This window comes from Perna viridis, chromosome 15, assembly GCF_037379345.1.
Source record: "Perna viridis isolate PV_CMFRI_1.1 ecotype Kerala chromosome 15, ASM3737934v1, whole genome shotgun sequence".
Lineage (NCBI taxonomy): Eukaryota > Metazoa > Mollusca > Bivalvia > Mytilida > Mytilidae > Perna > Perna viridis.
This window is the reverse complement of record NC_142459.1, coordinates 3,028,728-3,050,479: the sequence shown is the minus strand read 5'-3', so window position 1 is coordinate 3,050,479 and position 21,752 is coordinate 3,028,728. Positions and strand designations below refer to the sequence as shown.

Here is a 21,752-nt window from a genome sequence, read left to right as displayed (position 1 = left end):
AATCATTTAGTAGGAGTGGTACCGATTTAGGGATTAATTTTCCGTTCTAAAGGATATAGAAAAACAGCGCATAATGTTATGGGCATGAGGATTTGGGTATGAGGCACTCAGGAATTGTGAAATTGGGAATTAAAATCAATGGTGAAGTCGATCAAAAAAGAGCAGTATTCTTTGCAAGCAGCGATTTTTTTAGACACACATTATCTAATAGTGTTTCAAAACACTTTGTTCCTGGTAAGTAGACTAATGGATTGTCAGTTATAACGGACCATCCATCATTAATAAAGTTAAAAATGACTCAAATTTATTTAAAAAAAACCAAATATTATGGAATTATAGATAAAGACTGTCCTTCACTTTCGCTACGACATGGTGAAGTCAAAGAATATTGGCATGGAAGATTAGTTGTCTTCCGGTGCAATTTAGGTTACTCGCTTGTAGACGGAGATAAATACAGAAGATGTACCTCCTGTGGAGTTTGGACCGGACGATTGCCACGATGTGAAGGTTTGAATTAAGTAAAGAAAAAAACAATTTCAAACTAATCAATAAGTAACATATTTTACACTCATACTGAAGTTTAAATACCTCAAATCGTTTGAGTAGTATATCATAAAAAACATTGAGCAAATATATTTTTAACGTCGAATTTTTTTTTAAACAGTGCATGAGTCGCAAAAGGGAGGTGACGAAAAGCGGTCCTAATATTTTAAATGATCTGTAAGCGTTTGTTAGCCATGTATAGTAACTTCTTTGTAATGTGCTTTGAATACGACAAAAAATACTGTTTATTCGGGGCATTTCTTAACTTTTTATTGATTGACCCATGAAGACTCATTAGAAACAATCGAATTACACGTCATATTCGTTTTGGCGAGTAAAACATTTTTTTTGTTCGGTATGTTTTAAAATGAATCGTTCTTTTTTTAGCAATTACCTGTCAAAAGCAAGGAATTGCTAATGGAATATTTAAGACAAGCGATACAGATTTGAGATATGGGACTGACATTTTTTACTCGTGTGATAACTGCTATGAACTGGTTAGTGGAGATACTCGTCGAACGTGTGGATTAGATGGTAAACTGAGTGGAACCTTACCTGTCTGTAAAGGTCAGTTTTGGCATCTATTTTCAGCCTACCAAGGAAGCCATATGTAGTATTTGGTAAGAATTATTCAAACTATGTAAAAAGTATTTCAAATCATCTTCTTAATATACCAAGGAGGATGTTTTCAAAATGCATGATATTTGTCTATTGTGGTGGACGCGTTTTTCAACAAACGGTCGGCATTCCATTGAGAACAAACTGTGCTCTTCTACTTGCTGACCTATTCTTCACTCTTATGAGGCTGACTATATAGCTGACCTAATCCATATGAAAGAGCATAGTTTAGCTTTAATCTCAGTTGCCGCTGTACAGTAGCTGCGGAATCGTAGTTCTTGATCTTTTTTTTTAATTTTCCAATCTAGACGTTCAAAACATACAAAAAAAAAAAAAAAAAAAAAAAACAACAAACAAACAAAAATACCTAGAGCTACGTTTCGCAGCTAGCTGTACAGATGACATATTGTCGGTAAACAATCCTAGCTTCGAGGAATTTATACATCGACTCTATCCAATAGAACTTGAGTAAAAGGATACTACAGACACTGTGAAGTTAGCCTCATATCTTGACCTACACTTAGAGACCAATGGTAAAAGAAATTTATTGATCAAACTATACGTCAAATGTGATGACTTTTCATACTGTATTGTCAACCCTCCATTCATTTGTGGCAACATCCCTTCAGCACTGGTGTATGAGGTTTTCATGCCAGAGCTTGCTAGAGATTGCCGTAACTATTTTTTGTCCCGCCTAAATTTCTCGCAAACAGACTTCCGGGACATGGTTCCGTTGCTACGAGATTGAAATTATCACTACAAACGTTTTATGTTCGTCATGGTGAACTCGTTGGCCGTTACAGTGTATAGAACCTATAGTACCTAGGATTTGAACTATTTTATGTTCTATGTTATGTGTATCTGTTTTCAATATCTTGTCTTCGCCCCTTGATTACATTTATTAAATACCGCTAAAATCTTGGTCCCCTTGATTACTTTTTTAAGTATCATTTCAATTTTCTTGTCTAAAAAGGTCAGTTTGCTGGATTTTTTTACGTTTCATTGAAGTTTAAAAATAAAGATAAGTTTTCGCCAACTTTTTCCACATATTTCATAAAGCCTAACCACAGATTTTGGTATCTCTCCTCATGAAACATTGGTTGACTTATATTTGTGACAAAACACTTATGAAGTGATATACTTTAACGACTTGCTATAGTACAAAGCATTAGAGAGGTGCTGGTTCTACATTTTTCAGTCGGTCGTAAGCATTCCTTTTTCTTAATAGCTTAACGAGACAAAACACATTCTTACTATTTTATTGATATGAGGAATATGTAACAATAAGTGGATGCCGTTCATTTTTTTTTTAACTTCAAGATTATTATTTTTTCTTTATTATTTGCAAAATTTAGATATGTTAGTAATATGTCCCTTGATTACTCCTGAACAATATTTGTTTTTGTTAAGGTAGGAAACTAGTAAAGGACCTTATTCAGTTTTGCAGGTTATCTTCCTGTCGAACTGTCATTAAGTTCTCATTAAATTCGTATTGATTGTATTTATGAGGACTTCATCCTTTATAAGAAAAATTGCGATAGAAAAATCGAGAAATAAAATTTTAGGATATGATATGCTAATTAAAAATAGCCTTTGTAATAAAATATCCTTATTCAAAGATAAAACAGGCTGACTTGTATTGAAAATGAAGTATCATCATCATTTCTTGATTACATGGCAAAAATATCAGATTGTTCAATACTGCACCCAGACATAGGTTCCAAAACTGTATCTTAATTATTTATTAGAACATTATCGCTTGAATAAGATTAGTTATTTGACATTATATTCTTCATTGGCTCTCGTGCGGAGGTGTGGAGGTACATTTGAATACAGTCGTTTATGTGATATGGACACTCAAACATTGTTTTATGATGTATCATTATTTGAATTCTAAGGCGTGACTTGTGGAATCCCTGACAAATTATTCAATGGAAACATCATTGGTAACGATTTCACATGTGGGGCTAAAGTGCTCTACGAATGCAACGAAGATTACGAACTTAAAGGTCCATCTAGCAGACTCTGTGGTGAAAATGGAAAATGGATAGGGACACGACCGATCTGTAAAAGTAGAATAGAAGAAGGTGAGTTCATGTATAAACATGTATATAGGTGTTTTGTACATCTATAATATGTTGTCAAAACATTTTGTCAAATGGGAATAACAATGTGTTTTTGCATTCAGTCGAAATAAGGTTTTGGCCTATCGACAGACAATTCCATCACCACTCTTATGATGGAGGAAAGAGCGGCACTTGCCCAGCCAGGTCATTAAATTACAGTTCGCTACATATATGACGTTTTATCATTGGAACTTCCTAGTCTAGGTGATTGTATATATATATATATATATATATATATCAGAAGGGTCTGAAAAATTCCCAACGATGTTAGGACTGTCAAATTTGCGAAATCGTACCGCTGTGGCAACACCACCTGCACTTAGTACTAACTTAGTACTAAGTTACAGCCCTAGATTAATACTACGAGGAGGAATGACCCGGCCAGCGAAAGCTATATTTTTATATAGCCTAGCTGGCCAAGTGGTCTAGGGGGCCGGACTTAGTGCAGGCGGTGTTGCCATAGATGTCACAGCGGTACGGATTCAAGTCCAGCGGAGGGAACGACCAAAAATTTGCGTCGCAAATTTGAGTTCTAACATCGTTGGGAATTTTTCAGACTTTTCCATAAGTTTACGTTATCTTTCCAGTTTCGATTTGATCCGATGGAGCAGTGTAGTGAATGGCGTCGTCACATTCTGAGACGTTATATATATATAAAGGTCTGGAAAATTCCCAACGATGTTAAACTGTCAAATTTGCGTGCGCAAATTTTTGGTCGTTCTCTCCGCGGGACTCGAACTCGTACTGCTGTGACATCTATGGCAACAGCGCCTGCACAAAGTTCAGCGCCCTAGACCACTCGGCCAGCTAGGCTATATAAAATATAGCTTTCGCTGGCCGGATCATTCCTCCTCGTAGGATTAATCTAGGGCTGTAACTTAGTACACGATGTATGGTAGTACGGGACAGTTCATTTAGATGTTATGTAGGATAGAGGATCAAATTAATGATGCATGTCACAACAAATCAATATTATACAAACGTCTCAGAATGTGACGACTCTATTTGCTACACTGCTCCATCGGATCAAATAGACACAAGGAAGATATATAAACGTATAGGAAGGTCTGGAAAATGCCCAACGATGTTAAACTGTCAAATCTGCGATGCAAATTTTTGGTCGTTCCCTCCGCGGGACTCGAATTCGTACTGTTGTGACATCTATGGCAACACCGCCTGCACAAAGTCCAGCGCCCTAGACCACTCGGCTAGCTTTATATAGCCTACGAAGAGGGAATATTCAGATGTGTTCTGTTTGCACAAACCATTCAATGTACTCTATGTATGCGAATGCATTTTTTTGTTCGAAACAGATTTTTTTTCTTAAGTTTACAATGATTTGTATAGAAGTTCGTCAATGAACATCTGTTTATATTTTGAAAGGCGCCCTACGTTTAGTGAACGGAGCAGATGGATACTACGGCAGAGTTGAAATACACCATAATGGTATCTGGGGAACAATATGCATTGATGATTTTAACGACAAGGTCGCTGATGTTATTTGCCGCCAACTTAATCTTAGGTAAGATCATAAAGCCTTCCTAGGCATGAGTATATTTGTCAATCATTTCGATCATAATATTATAGTCGCAATCATAACCTTGTTTGCTTTTGCTTATCCGTTTGACATGCTATAGACAGTCATACTTTTCATTTTATTTGTTTCAACAATTTGAGGGAAACCCGTTTTATCAGTAAGATCATTACATCAAATATCTTCCTGTGCAAGTAAATAAAATGTATAATTGAGCCAAATTTGAAGAATTGTAATTTTTCTGCTACCGTTTCGTTTGTTTGCGGAGCTTGTCATTGCTCACTAAAACTTTTATTTTCATTTGTTTACGTCCTTTTGGTGAAATCTAAAATTATTTTGAATTAAGCTTATACCTTGACGAATATGTTGTGTTTCACAAGATCTGCAATTCTAAAATAAGCAATATACAGAAAAAGATTTCTGTTTTCAACTTCAAGATTTGAAATACTGAAGAAGAGGACGAAATGATACTAATCTGTTAAAAAAAACAATGTATTGAAATTTGTACCACTGATGTGTCTATATTTTTACAATGAAGAATGAGAAACGGTTCAATTTCATAGTTTATAAAAAAAAGACATGTTTTTAATTAACAAGGTATGTCCCATAACAAGAAAATATATTTTCCTATCAAGATTTATCATGTTCCTTACATGCCTCCTTTTTAAAATGTTTCACAGTTTTATTGACGATCAATATGTTAAACATCTTTATAATACCAATTGACATATAATAGTTAACCCCAATTTTAGTGCGTTCTTTACAATCGTTATCTCTTGTGGCTACATCCTTATATAGCCAAAACAATGGAATGAATTCTGTACTTATTTCAATCGAAAACAAATATAGGAGACTGTTTCTTCAATGATGCTTCCCTAATTTAGTTGGCATAAATAGCTTGATTAAAGAAATGAAGAAAAAAATGGTATACATTACAGGACAGATAATGATTCATTATCTTATTATGTTGACGGATATGGAAAGGGTATGATGTGGTTGAATGAAATTGTTTGTAATGGGACAGAAGAAAGATTAACTGAATGCCAAAATAGTGGTTGGGTCGTTCGTACGTGTTCCCAGGAATATTCCGTTGGCGTTGTCTGTATAAATGACTCCATCGTTGATGAAAAAAATTCAGATGGTAAGTCGTGTATTGTAAAAATAAATGTTGCAAAATTGTATATATGCACGATTTGCCTGAATCTTAACTGTTTTTACCGGTGGAGAAATTGATAATAAAACCGACAAAGCTCCAAAAACAGTAATCAACGTTCGAAATTCACACAAGTCACTTCAGTCAACCCTTTCAGAAAATGCAAGAATCTAGTCAAGTCGGAAAATAGTGAATGATTTTATGTGAATTTATCCGATTGTTAAATGACGTTTGATTTGAATAATGTCCGTGAATTTTCAGTGGTAAGTAATAAAGGAAACGCATGTTCGCCGCTGCTCGGAGCGTGAATAACGACACTTTTTTTGACAGATTCCTTTTAAATGTTAAAAAACCAACAGTGGTCAGCTACTGCTCTTAACCATCGACATTTTATTTAAATCTGAATTATATATTCTGTCCATCTTGGAAACAGACCCAAAGTTATCGCGTATGAAAATCATATGAAGTAAACATGAATCAATCAGATTAAAATATATCCTAGTTAACATATGAATACATACTGATGAATGTATGTTATATTTACACACGAAAAACATTAAATATATGATCATCAGATGTTAATTACCACATGATTTTTCTCTTATGATTATAATATGAATCGCCCAATATATGACTACAGTGTATCTGTATACTTTGTGAAAATTCCCTCTACACGCTGCAGCAAACCTTCTCGAGAGAATCTGGCAAAGTAAATAAATGTGAATAATTTCCCACGACATTTTCTGATTTACAAACGACGTTCGATTTTGAATAATGTTCGAGAGTTCAAAAAGGCTTATCTGAAGCAGAAAATAAGAGACGAAACAAGCAAAAAAAAGTCTTGGATCAAGTTTTTTTCTACCGAATAAGCCTTCTAAATGAGGGTTTTGACTATTAATATTACAGTCCATGTGAAATTTTTGAAAACTCATATTCTCCTCTTTCGTATTAAACCACACCAGATTTTAGTGTTCGTCTCGGTAAGAATCAGACAAAGGTATGAAACAATAGCAATGTTATTGTGTGGTAAAACCCATTATTTCGAAAGTTTGATTCGAATATTTGTACACCTCCTGAAAAGTGTGACATTCCCATTTTAGCATGATTCGTGTGCGTGTTTCGTGGGATCGTGTATCGTGTAGCGTTGGTTTCGTTTGCGTGAGTCTTTCGTGTGCACACTTCGTATTTGTTTTTTCGTGTATCGTGCAATGTTCTTAGTGTAACGGTTCTGTATTCTGATTGGATGATAAAAATAGCTCCTATGGTAGGTCAATTTTACGGAATATGGTTGTAATTGCGTTATCAATATTCCTTTTACACTGAAAAGACAAGGAATCAATACCTGTAGGAATTAATTGGTTTCAAACATTCGAACATTATTTGTACATATATTAAAATACTGTAAATATTTGAATGGCCTCCGGAATAATCGGGGAAAAACTTCCCGAATTATAACTTGATAATTTCATGGCGATCATTCCTTGATGGTAATAGTTTGTCTTTTGAGGTTAAAAATTGAGTATTTATTACCCCAATTTTATGAAATTTCGATATTTTTATACTCCCAGACCAGTGAAAATGTTTTTGCAATGTATCATATATAATAAAATGGACATGTTTCATATCACCAACGCAATATTTCTTTTTTTAGACTAATAAGGTGGTATTGCGTTAGTTGAAATAGCTTGATTATTTCAAAAAAGAGTAATGTTTACCAATATTTTATGAAATTTTGGTATTTTCGTTCTCCTTGATCAAGGAAAATGTGTTCCCAATGATTCATATTCAACAGATATGGACATTGTTCACATAAACATTACTCTCTTTTCATATTTAGAGCAAAAAGATGGTATCGCATGAACACAAAATACTCTTTAATCTAAAAATTGAGTATATTGTACTCCAATTTATGAAATTTCACTATTTTCATATTCCCAGTCCAGTCAAAATGTTTTCACAATGTACCATGTGTAATAAAAATGGACACTTTTCATATTAACAATGCAGCATCTTTTTTTTTGACAAATAAAATGGTATCGCATTAACCAAAATAGCTCAATTATTGCAAAATAGAGTGTTTTTTTACCAATACTTTATGTAATTCTGGTACTTTTGTTCTCCTGGAACAATGACAATTTGTTCCCAATAATCCATATACAACAAATATGGACATTTTTCATATACAAATTACTTTCTTTTCGTATTTAGCGCAAGTTTTTTCATACTCCTAGTCAAGTCAATATGTTTTTGCAATGTACCATGTATAATAAAAATGGACACTTCTCCTATCAACAATGCAATGTTTTCTTTTTTTAAGAAAAAATAAGATAGTATCGCATTAGTCAAAATAGCTATTTTATTTCAAAATAGGGTGCTTTTGACCAGTACTTTATGAAATTTGTTATTTTTTCTCCGGAACAAAGAAAATATGTTCCCATTGACCGATATACAACAAATATGGACATTTTCACCTCAAAATTACTTTCGTCTTATATATAGAGCAATAAGATGGTATGGCATAAACAAACATACTAAAAAAACTGAGTATATTTTACCCCAATTTTATGAAATTTCAATTTTTTCATACTCCCAGTCCAGTCAAAATGTTTTCGCAATGTACCATGTATAATAAAAATTGACACTGCTCATATCAACAATACAATGTTTTCTTTTTTTAGATAAATAGGATGGTATTGCATCCACTAAAAGGGCTAAATCATTTAAAAAAGTACTTTTTTCCAATACTTTATGACATTTTGGTATTTTTATTCTCATGAAACAAGGAAAATGTGTTCCCAATAATCCATATACAGCAAATATGGACAGTTTGTACACATAAAAGTAGTTCTATTTATTTCATATTCAAAGCAACATGATTACATGGTAAGAACACTTTATCAGCTAAATATTTTTTAGAATATTTCTTCAATTTAAAAAAAACGGAAATTAACGTGATTTTATATCAAAACATTTATAGACATTTAGAACTTGTGTAGATCAAAATTGTTTATTAAAGCATAATACACATTAATGTAAAATTACATGTAAGATGTTAGCAATCAACAAAAACGACGAAGATGTACACTGTATGTCATGAATTATTATTAGTTTCGTTTTGCAAGTTAGATTTCGAAATATACCAATTACTGAGGTGAATTTGTACTTCTGGCGGACACGATCATTCGTTTATCGTCCTTCGTGCAACGTGTTTCGTGTGCTTCATGTGTGTGTTTCCTAGGAACGTGTTTCGTTGGATCGTGGTTCGTGTGCGTGGGATAGGAAACGTTATACGTTTCAGGGTGTATACCAACAGAAACAAGGAAAACAGATTTTCCATATCAATTTGATAAATTGAGGTATAATTTCGTTGAAATGCACAACAATTTTATATCTGATTTTTTATATCCATTTTACCCGACTCTTAAAAAAACTTACGCTAGTCAGTGCACATAATCTGTTGGTCATTTGAATGAGTCCAGGGTATGCAGATACGTTTAAATGTGTTTCCTCTTAATAATGTTGATGCTACGTAGACAGCGTTTAGATTTATCTTTGAACCAAGTTTCTTTTATTTACGTCAAAGTAACTGGTTGAGATATTTTTAACATCTGCGTATGGAGTGTTCATACCACAACTCATACGTTACGCCAGAGCTTGCCGAACCCACGCAAACTTTTTGTATCGCGCTAGAAATCTAACAAGTGGTCTTCTGGAACAGGGTTATATTACTTCAAGATTGAAGACGTCACTACAGAAGTTTTATGGCCATCATGAACTCGTGGATCGTTACGGTGTATCAATCTGCCACATGAAAACTGATTTGTTCAACGTGTCTTAGTTTTCTTATCCTCTATCGTCTATCACGGACTCGGCGGGTATTTCTAGAAAAGTAGAGGACGCTTAGCCTACCGGAGCACCTGGTCCATGGTCCCAGTTCTTAATGGAGTTGCTCATTTGCTTTTATTACTGTGTATGTATCATTTTACTCCCTTTGTGTGCTTTGTTGTTTATGTCTGTTTTCCATGTCTGGTCTTTGTCCGTGAATTACATTTTTTTATTACCGCTAGAACCTTTGTTTCTTTGATTACTCTTTAATAATCATCAATAAAAATGTTTAGTTCGGACCATATAGTAAGTATTTTTAGAAAGTTATATCTACATATGGACAGCTGCTTTTGTTTTGTTTTGTTTTGTTTCTTGTGTTTTGTGGGTTTTTTTTTGCAATATGTAGAAATGGGTTAAAAAGTGTAGAAATTGATTACATATTGTTTGCTTCAGGGGACGTTCGTTTAGTGGATGGTAGCAGTCCCTATAACGGAAGGGTAGAAGTATACTATAATGGTGTCTGGGGTACAGTTTATGAAACAGGAGCTGACAATGAGCTAGCAGAGGTGGTCTGCCGTCAACTTAATTTAGGGTAAGTAAATAAAACCTTCAAGTAATGTTACATTATTGTGTCTTCGTCAAGGGGAGGATATTAATTTTCTATAAAAAGCAAAAAATATTAAGACGAATTCTCTCTAAGGACCAGACAATTTACATAGGGGGTCAGGCATTCATAGTCTCAGAATTGAATTATTCTTTCAGACATCGACTTTATCATCATGTAACAACTTAGGAACTTTCATAAGTAAAATAAAATCACTACAGTTGCTATGAAAGCCCACCTTGGGGATTTCCATCAAAAATTCAGAAAAAAAGACTTTTTGCAATTTTCAGTCATTTAATACGAATTATACATAATAGCCATAACATAGTTATGATTTTAACAAAACTTTATCATTACAAATCGATATATAGAAACAAATTTTAACATTTCACTTGTTTATTCATGGACTTAATAAAAAATATTTTTCGAATTTTCAAAAAGTGCAATGTTCAGTGTTTTTTTCAGAATGAAGAAATAAAAGAATGCATCTAATTTTAATGATATCTAGATGTTTGTTAATCGGAAAAAGGTTCCTTTATAACTTTATTCTGAATTATTTACAAAATTCAAGGTCAAAGGTCATTTATTAAGATGAGATTATAAAATCAGTTGTTTCTTAATTAAATATCTCTGCATCGAAATGTATCTTTTGTCATATTTGACTCTTGAGATACATTCCCGTTCTAAAACTAGAAATGCCAACAATATAAATGTTGAGTAAAAAATGTCAAGAGGGTCAAGCTGTGACAAATTCAGGAAAATACAAAGAAAAGGAAAAAACAAACCTTTTTAGATGTAACTTAAGAACATGTTCAATTAAATAAAAGATTATGACAATATTGTAGATGTTGCTTTTGCAAACATATTCAATTTTTAAAGATTGAAATTAAAAGACAAAGTGAAAATGTAATACATCAGTTATGCTCATTGTTCCCTGCCTTGCAACAAAAATTCTATTTCATTAAGTACTTGTGACATTGATATGTGTCCTAATGACAATAAATGTAATAGGTTTTTATTCTTGAATCATATTACCCTTTCGATTCAAAATTAAATTTATAAGTTTCAAAAATTATTTTGAAGCATTCTATAGTTATGCCATGAAAATCAATTGAAAAAGTGCCATTAAGAGGGAATATGAAAGATGCAGGAGTAAGCTTCATTCGAGAACACGCAAACTCATACAAGATCACTATTTAAGTGTCTTTTAAAACGCTTGAATATGAAATTTGTCGCTGAGTTTCTACCTCTTCCTTTCCAAAATAATTTTGATGAAAATGATTGATTGATTGATTGTTGGGGTTTAACGTCCGAGCAGCAATATTTCAGCTATATTCAGACGATGAACATGAAATGGATGATAAAATGAACATGAAATGATGATGAAATGAAAAACGAGATGGGACACAAGGACAGAAGGGTCGACAAATTTTGATTGCCACTAGAAAAAGGGAGGGATGGGTAAGGTCGGGCAATTTAGCCTCCTGTGGCGGAGCGCAAAGGTTCCTACTCCTATCGAATACCATAGCAGGGTTCTTTAACGTGCGAGGAACGTGGCATCTTTCCCAACACGATGCACCACTATGGTTTGCGGTCAGGTTTTCCGTATTATAGCCTGACAACCCCAGCATGTAACACGCCAGGGGTACCCCATTCCACCACCTGGGGCACACATCCCAGTTGCTCTGTGGGCAGAGCGCCTAGCCCCCGGCTAGGTTTCTGAGCACTATTTAGTCGCCTTTTACGACAAGCTTAGCGCTGCTGCAGGCCTATTCTTTTGACACCCGGACCTGCACGGGGCTTGATGAAAAGATTTTCTAAATGTCTGTAATGCGTTATGAATCTTTTCCATCGTTATTAAGTTATCTACATTTATTTCTCTACTTATCAGAATAATCGAACAGTCAAAATGCACTAACCGTGACACCGAAGAAGCGTATTGTTGTGACCATGAAGATATTCCATTTCTAAATGTCACCAGCTTCAGACCGATGCTATACTCAACGATGATTCGACTTGACAAAAATTGGATTTAAGTGTTAGTATTTGTAAGAATCAGGCAAAATGGAAAAAATCAGAAACATGCATGTCGAAAACCAACCACGACATAATTTCTCTCACTGCTGCTTTCTCTATGTGAGAAGACCATTATTTAATCTCTACATCAATCGAGGTAATGAGAACATTTTAAATAGAATGTTAGAAAAATTAGAGATATCTACCCTTAAAATGTGCATTTTAAGTGAATTTCTGTGACATTATAACTAAATTAACTGAAATGATATGATGAATCTCATCTTTTTTCCATGATTCTGATCGTGCAAAAAATTAAATGGTGAGTATTTTCATACCGTTTTGTCCCACTGTCTGATTCTTACATAGACTGGTACTAAAGATAAACATTGGTTTTAAGCCTTAACATATATTGTTTTCAGGTAAAGGCATTGCACTTATTTTGTCTGTGCGTCTAAATTTTTAAATTTCTCCAGAATTAATAAAGGATATAAAGTGCTGTATTATCTGGATGGGAGAGGTAAAGGTATGATCTGGCTTGGCGACTCTAACCTTAAATGCACCGGAAAGGAAAGTAATTTGTCGGAGTGTATCAACAATAGGTGGGGGTACAAAAGTGAAGAACGAGATGACCACGAATATGACATAGGTATTATATGTAATGGATCGATTGATTATCACCCAGAGCAGCAAGGTAAGTTCAGTTAGGTGTGTCAGCATCATTTGCAAGGCAGAAATTTCTAAATTTAAAGATAGTACCCGATGCTTATCTAGTTTACCAGTTCGATAAATGAACAATTTAGAATTAATATCTAAATAATTTTCCCTTTTTGATTTTTCTGATTAATTTCATTTACATGTTTTACATGTCCTTTCATTTCCTTAAAATTATTAATTTATTGATTCACTGGTTGGTGTTTAACGCATAAGCAGAAATAATAGTTCAGTTATATCCGGGCGATTTACATGAAATTGATGATAACACGAACATGGTATGATGATGAAAGGGAAAATGGAATGGGACACTATTATAAAAAGGTCGACAAATTCTTATTGCAACTAGAAATAGGGAGAAGGGTTAGGGTCGGTCAATTCAGCCGCCTGCGTTTGAGCGAAAAGGTTCCTACTCCTATCACAGCAGGGTTCTTTAAAATACGATGACCGTGGCATCTTTCCCAACACGTTGCACCACTATGGTTTGCGGCTAGGTTTTCTGTATTATGGCCTAATGACTCCAGCATGTAGCATGCCGGGGGTACCTATTAAAGGGCATCAATCATAACTCACATCATTTTAGTATTCTATAAAATAAATTGACGCGATTCACTACTAAACCTGTAGCTTTTAAAATTTACTATATATCACCATGAATTAATAGATCTTGTTAGAGGAAGCTGCAGCTTTAAATAATTATGATGTGAACAAATCTATTGATATGTACAATTGGTTAAGCAGTACTCCAGCTATAAACATTCAAAATATGATAGGTGGGGTATCAGTTAGCAGAAAATTTGTACAATTATTCTTACAATGACTGGTACTTTAGATGTGTGTTTGTAAAATACTTCCATAAAGCATTGTGGTCTATCGAAAATTAATGTATTGGATGGTTGACAAAACATTTTTCTCCAATTAGAAAGCGTGTTACATCTGATATTAAATTTGTAATGTTTTATTGTTTAGGTGCTCTACGTATCGCAGGAAATGGTAATTATGGCAGGCTTGAATTTCTTTACGACGATGTATGGGGAACCATTTGTCGAGGCAAATTTGGAAATGAAGATGCAGTTGTAGCATGTAGGCAGCTTAAACTTGAGTACGTAACTAAAAGACAATCTTCTCAATAAACTAGCTTTATTATGTATGTACTGCATGTAGGAATTATATCGCAAGTACATTAAGGCATCTCAATTACAATGCAATCCTATTGTCAGATCAGTGGGTTTTTGATAGACAAGTTTATGATTTTTCCTATTCTATCTGATTCGTACAAGAACTTAATACCAAATTTTTATTCGAGTTTAACTCATGATTTTAGTATTCATCATGATTACTTGATGTTCCTCTTCCACCAATTACACTTAAAATTGAGCATATAATAAGTTTAATGCACTACGCTAGTGACGAAACGGTTATTATGTTTTCATAATTATTTTTGCAAAATTCCTCTTATTCCACACTTTAATGGGGAGCTATATTTGCATTAGGACAGAATAAAAACGTGCTAAATTGTTTAATTCAGTAGGTGGTTAACATTACGATTAAATACAAAAATGATAAAGTAAAATATCAAAATATTCAACGGTGATTCTAGATACTTAAGGAAATACTCTAGAGTTGTTATTATCTTTTAAAATAAGAATTCAAGTATAGAAAGTATAAACATGGCCCCTTAATATGACCCCTTTAACAGCGATTAAAAGAGCAGCGGTACAAATGTATGTTTTATTTCACAATAATCACCTACAGCTTCTAGTATTTTGATTTTTAATGATTTGCACCATGAATGAATCACTTTCAATTTAGAGGAGGTCATAGTTCAATACTATCACCCATAGTAAGGACAATGAACAAAAAAAAAAAAACAAAACAAAACAAAACAAAAAAAAACAACCCAACAAACAAACAAAAAAAAAACAATTATCAACTTCGGTGTCAGTTAAACAGGGAAATCATTTCATGTAATTTTTAAAGAAATATTTCGCACGATTTTTTTTAACTAAATTGATTTAATAAACTCTTTAACAGACTACACGTGAAATTAGTATGAGTTGAGCATTCACGTGAATTCACGTGGTTTGTTTTACATTAACTGGATTTCACGTAAATTCATGTTAATTTCAGGTGAAGTGCACATGATTTGAATGTGTGCAATATTTGTAGGTCGGGGTACAATTACTTTACTGTCTAGTATTGTTTGACTTTATTATTACTAGTATCATGTTTATTATTTCAGACCGATGCCTGAATTGGATTTGATCAAATAAAACTTCAATTAAATTCATTTGTCAATTACTTAATCTTATTTGACAAGCAATGTTAAAAACACACTCGAATATGTCAACTAGCTTAAGAAAAAGGGTTGATGATTGTATGAAAAACAATTCAATAAAGAAAAATATGTTCAGCATATCTACTCTTTCAATTCAAAATGGTATTTTATAATCAAGACAATATATGTTGTTTTTCAAATAGTATTAGAATGAACAAGCATAAAAACTGTAAAATTATTGTAACGGAAGAGAATCTTCCTTTAATATTTGCATTTTTAGGGTGCAAGTGGAAGTCGGTTTCTGTTGAGGGCGTAATCATAGACTTTCTGTTGTGTTAAATATTTTTCTTTCAAATTCCAGTGTCTACAACACAAGTATTTCCAAAGCATACTATGAAACTGATGTTGGCGGTAAAGGTCCAGTATGGTTGGACATTGTTCAATGCACTTCAAGCGAGACTAAACTAATAAACTGTCCTTCTAGAGGAAAAGGGATTCACGAAACATGTGAACATGATGACGACATAGGAGTGATATGTAAAAATAATTCAAAGGTTGAAGACCTGGATCAGGATGGTAAGTTAAAAAAGGAAATTCAGTTAGGACAGGTTCATTGTAATTTCGGAATTTTACCCACTAAATCATGCATCACAGAGAGAATATCAATACGCCCATCACAAAACTTGAATTCTTAAATTATGTTGAATAGAGCAATTAATTATGAATTAAATCCTGCCGTTTTGTGGCACTTGTTTTTTTTGTGTTATTCATTCATTCCAATTACTTATTCTTTTATTCCCCTTTCCTTGTATTCTACGTCATCAATATAAATTCCCCATTTTCAATACAATTCCATATGATTTTTTCCATTGTTTAAATATCTCAAATCAAATGTATTTTTTTCAACATTTAACATATTGTCATCAACTAAATTTGATATGATTTCAAAAATTAGTAAATACGATTTACTTCGATTTCTCCCCCAATCAACCAAAGGAAATCCATATTCTAAATTCTAATAAACATAAAATACATCAGAAGTTTTCTGAAGTTTCTATAACATTAAATGTATGTAGCGTCAGCGACATTCTATTCATGTAGAATGTAAGACCAGAACTACGAATGGCTAAAATATTTTGATGGAAGTAAAGAAATTTGTCAACACGGAAGTAGACGATTGCGAAAGTGTGGATGCATTGTTTTCTCTAAATACGGCATTGAGCTCCATCCATTATAGGCATAGCCTTCATACTTAGTGTATATTTGTATAGGAAGGGGACTAAGTAACTATAATATCCAGAAATACTTGATAGATCGAACGAATGATTACTTTTTTAAAATGGTAATCGATTCTGCACGTAATTACCTTATCCAGGCCGGAATTAGTTTACTGTTTATGTGACGTCTAGGTTATGTAAGGCATAATAATGCATAGTGTATTGGTTTATTTAAAAAAAATTTTTTGTGTATTTGTTTGGGAAGGGGGTAGATGCAATGTTTAAAATCTTAGAATTGTGAAAGATCTAAAGAGCCGAAGATGAGTTCCAAATTCATGTATGATATAGTTACATTCTTGGTGATGACAATGAAATGAAATACATAATTTGACATAAATTTTCCCGTATGGGGAATTTCGGAAAAAAAACGTAATCATATTTCGTAGACTAATTAAGTATACTTGTTATAAATTTCATTTCAGGAGCAATTCGTCTGACCGGAGGAAGCAATACATACGGTCGACTCGAAATATATCATAACGGCATTTGGGGAACAGTTTGTAATTTGAAGTTTGATGAAAAAGATGCTGAAGTAGCTTGTCGCCAACTTGGTTTCGGGTAACCAATATCTTCGGTCTTTTCTATGAAAATTGTAGGAATTTTCTTCCTCATTTTAAATCCTGTGTAGCAAACCTATTTTCGGGTTTCGAAATAATTAAAAACCCCAAACAACTACATTGTTGTAACAGCCTTATAGTCTAAAAAATATGAACGATTTAAAGAAAAATGTGGGTAAGGGAAACATCAAATGTTTTCCATTTAAAAAAAAATATAATGTATTTTCTCAGGCGTTACTGTCTCCAAATTCCAAAAAAGGAACGTTGACATTTTTTTGGGGTTTAATTTTAGGATTAATACTACTTCTGCAAAAACATATTATGTGGATGGTTTAGGCGAGGGAGTTGTTTGGTTAAGAGACCTGGAGTGTGTCGGGTCAGAAAACAATTTAATGGAGTGTTCATATGATGGTTGGGGAATTACAAGCGGCTGCAATGGTCATAGAAAAGACGTTGGAATTATTTGTATAAATGAATCAGATCCAAATCACTTTGCCCAACAAGGTTAGTGCTGTAAAAGAATGTACATTTTTTTGTTTCGGTCAGCCAAAAAAAATATGAACGATTTAAAGAAAAATGTCTTTAATTTAAATAGTTTTTCATCATTGATATAAAATACTTTTAAGAGCACAACCGTGATTCAATGCTTTCAGTACCAGTCTATATAAATTTCAGACATGGCCTATGCTAAAATAATTCTTGGTGAAAGAAACATCCACTGAACAAACGACGTTGACAATTGTCCAAACTGTATTTAGATATATGCTTTTGAGAAAACTACACTTTATCATCTCACTAGACTCAACCAAATCCCAGGAAATTAAGTACGAAAACTTTTGCAAAATGCCCATCTTATACACAATCTATGTATTCTTTGCCTTTCAAAAGTGCAATTGAACGACATAATATGACCGAGTACTTGGTCTGTATTTTTTTTCTGAATTTTAGATGAAAGTGAAATCGGGAGTTTTTGACATGTATGAATCACATCTTGTCTGATTTCTATAAAGACTACTACTTAATCAAATTCAGATTCCCTTGCAAAATGGTAGCCCCAAAACAGTCAATTAAATATAACGAGAATAGGTAAGATGAATATGTCAGAGATAACAACTCAATTAGGATAAGAAGTGTAAGATGATGGCCACCCATGGGTCCTCAATGAAAGGTAAGGAAACCTCAAAAGAGAAGGTTGGCTGCAGCTAGCCCTTCATGAGTCTGTATTGATAAAATGAGACGAAAATAGGTTTGATGAGTATACTAAAGAGTGCAAAACCCCACCAGGATAAGAAATGTGAGTTCATGGGTTTTCAATAAACGACGAGGTAACCTTCACACCACTAGGTAGGCTACAGCTGGCCCCAAATCAGTCCGAATTAATAAAAGCTTGCAATGTGTTTCTTTCCTCTTGTTCTTACAAATATTCAGGGTTTGGGATAATTTGGTAAGACAAATTGTCAATCACTTATCAGTCCCGGTAAGAATCAGGCAGTGGGTGAAACAAGATATGAAGAAAGAGTAATCAAGGGAACCAAGGTTATAGCGGTAATCAAAAGAATGTAATCCAGGGACAAAGACCAGACATGGAAAACAGACATACACAACAAAGAACATAAAGTAACTAAAATCATACATACAAAGTAACAAAAGTAAATGAGCAACTCCACTAAAAACTGGGAGCATGGACCAGGTGCACCGGTAGGGTAAGCGGCCTCTGCTTTTCTAGAAACACCCGCCGAGTTGCTCATAAAAAGTCAAGTCCGGGGTAGATAAACGAGGACAGGAAAACTATGACCCGTTGAAAAAATCAGTTTTCATGGTGCTTATGGATACACCATAACGATCCACGAGTTCATGATGACGACCATAAAACTTCTGTAGTGATGACTTCAATCTTGTAGCAACATAACCTTGTTCCAGAAGCCTATTTGTTAGAGTTCTAGCCACTATTTCGAAAGATTAATTTGACTATTTACACCATCAGAATCAAGGATAAAATCAAGATTTTCCATATCACTTTGGTAAATTGAGTAATAATTTCATTGGAATGCACTGGAAATGAACATTTTAAGAGCATATAACTCTGTCAAAAACCTCATATTTCAATAATTCTATTGAAAAAATTCTGATCAAATCCAGAAATGCAGAGATCAAATAATGGTCTTTTCGAATTAAGAAAGCACCCTTGAGTGAAATAATATTGTCAAATCGGTTAGGTTTTGAAATACATATTTTTGAATTTTCCCATACCGCCTGATTCTTTCAAAAACTTGCACTTAATGTCTCTGTGAATAGTTTATCAAATTGCATTCATTATTGACATTTTACAAGCGATACCCAAATCTTTTCTGGTTGCATGGTTTGTGGTTTTCTTTACATTCAGTATCAGGCTTGGTGTTCATAAACAACCTCAAATTGAGACCTCCCTTAAATATTTATTTTGAAATGATCTGATATGTTAAAGTATGAGTTGAGGAAGTATTTGAGGGAAAATCTAAATTTGAGATTCTTTATAAAATAATCCCCTGGTCAATGTTCCTCCTTTAAAATGATTGTGAACATTATAATAAACATATTATTTATTTGTTATACGACTATTTCTACTTTGAAAATTCATGAACAAAACATTATGGAAGTTTGAATACCTGAATTATGTGTATCATACTGTCTCCAAAAGAAAACGTATTTTATTGCAGTTTGTACCTATATAAAATACATGAAAGCCTTCGCCGACGAAAACCTCTAATTCGGAAGATATTTTATCTAAAAAGTTTCACAGTACATATTTATTCTAGGTGCTCTCCGTTTGGTTGGTGGTGGTGACACTTATGGACTTTTAGAGATAAACTTTGATGGTGCATGGGGAACAATATGTAAAACTGGATTTGATAATGCTGATGCTGAAGTCGCATGTCGTCAACTTGGACTAGGGTAAGTTATGAAAAATAAATCTTAACACAGGTTAATATTGGATTTTAAAGTAGTTAAGTGTCAGTCTCGTTAATAATCAGGCAGTGAGTGAAACATGTAATGAAGAAAACCACAATTTTGAAAGTTTAATTTGACTTTTTGCACCGTTAGAATCAAGGACAAATACAAGATTTTCCATATCATAATGAACAATTAAGTTGCAATTTCCTTGAAATGCACTGTAAATGAACATTTCAAGAGCTGTTAACTCTGTCAAAACCTCATTTTTCTAAGCTCCTGTTAAACAATTTTCAAATAAAAAAAACATCCTTGAGTGATAATTTATTGTCAGATTGGCGGGTTTTCGACATGCATATTTCTGATTTATTCCATCTTCCTTGATTCTTAGAAACACTTACACCTAAGTAGTAGTCTTTGTAAGAATCATGCAAATACTGTAATATGCGATACACTGTAATAAGGCTACATATTTTTACTTTTGATGATAAGTTGCTTTATCAGTCTATATTATGAATTGTATAATTATTCATTTAAATCTGCTCTTAGGATTATCCACATAGAAATAACAAAACCCAAATACCTGATGCACGCAATAGTTTGTTTTGAAATCTGCACTATTTTGCATCCTAAACCTTATTTAATGCAGCGTTGAATACTCTATTAATACTTTATTTTTCCCTTTATAAATAAATGCACATCCTGATTTTTTAAAAGTGTGATTTAGCATTAGAATTAAAAAGATATAAAAAAATATGAATATTTTTATCCTAAAATTAATCATGAAGAAACCAATTTTTCTTTGACAAATATCAGGTAGAACAAGAAGGATATTTGGCATGACATTTATCCTTTCCATTTCAGTGACCATAGCTCTCTGTAGTTTTTATTCATTTTTAACAAACCTATGTACATTTGTATGTATCAACTGTTTCGATCGTACCGATCTCCATGCAATTTGATTTTGTGTTACCTTATTGAATTGTAGAATAAATACCACGGACACAAATGGCTTTTACAGAGACAGAGATTCTGGAAAGGGAATGATATGGCTAACGGATTTAGCATGTACAGGAACAGAGAACCGACTTGACGAGTGCCAACGTGGTAATTCGTCAATTAATTTCTGTACCCACGGTACTGATATAGGAATAATATGCAGTGATCATTAAATGTTGAAGGTAAAAAGCGACTTATTTTAATTTAACTCCCCGTAAAAGTTAATTTATATTTATATAAATTTGAAAAAAGCCACTTTATCACCGTTAGAATGATCCTTAAGAAGACCTGTACTTAAAACTAAAAATATCCTAGTTTTATCATGAGAAGGCAAGAAACATGAGACATGAGTTTTGATATATAAATTTATGATTTTTTTTTTCATAACTGACAATATTTAAATACTAATATAAGCTTCATTTAGCACAAACAGCTCAATAGGACTACCAAAACTGATATTATTCTTTTGCGGACGTCACTAAAAATGGTATTTGCCGAAAGGTTTAGTACCAGTAGCCTTGAAACCAGACCGAAGCTTATGATTAGTGATTCATACATTTTCAAATCTAAAATATTGATTTTA

At 33.3% G+C, this 21,752-nt stretch overlaps 1 protein-coding gene across 1 annotated transcript; it reads left to right on the top strand.

Annotated features, from left to right (window-relative positions):
* The first annotated feature begins 246 nt into the window (after nt 1-246).
* Nucleotides 247-21,342, top strand: LOC148596528 (scavenger receptor cysteine-rich domain-containing protein DMBT1-like). Its single transcript, XM_088564285.1, has 13 exons — nt 247-253; nt 931-1,110; nt 3,060-3,248; nt 4,671-4,809; nt 5,760-5,962; nt 10,253-10,391; nt 12,893-13,110; nt 14,100-14,232; nt 15,770-15,984; nt 17,108-17,243; nt 17,535-17,746; nt 20,038-20,173; nt 21,159-21,342. Exons 1-13 carry the CDS (start codon nt 247-249, stop codon nt 21,340-21,342), a joined length of 2,091 nt encoding a protein of 696 aa, XP_088420411.1.
* Nucleotides 21,343-21,752: the final 410 nt, after the last annotated feature.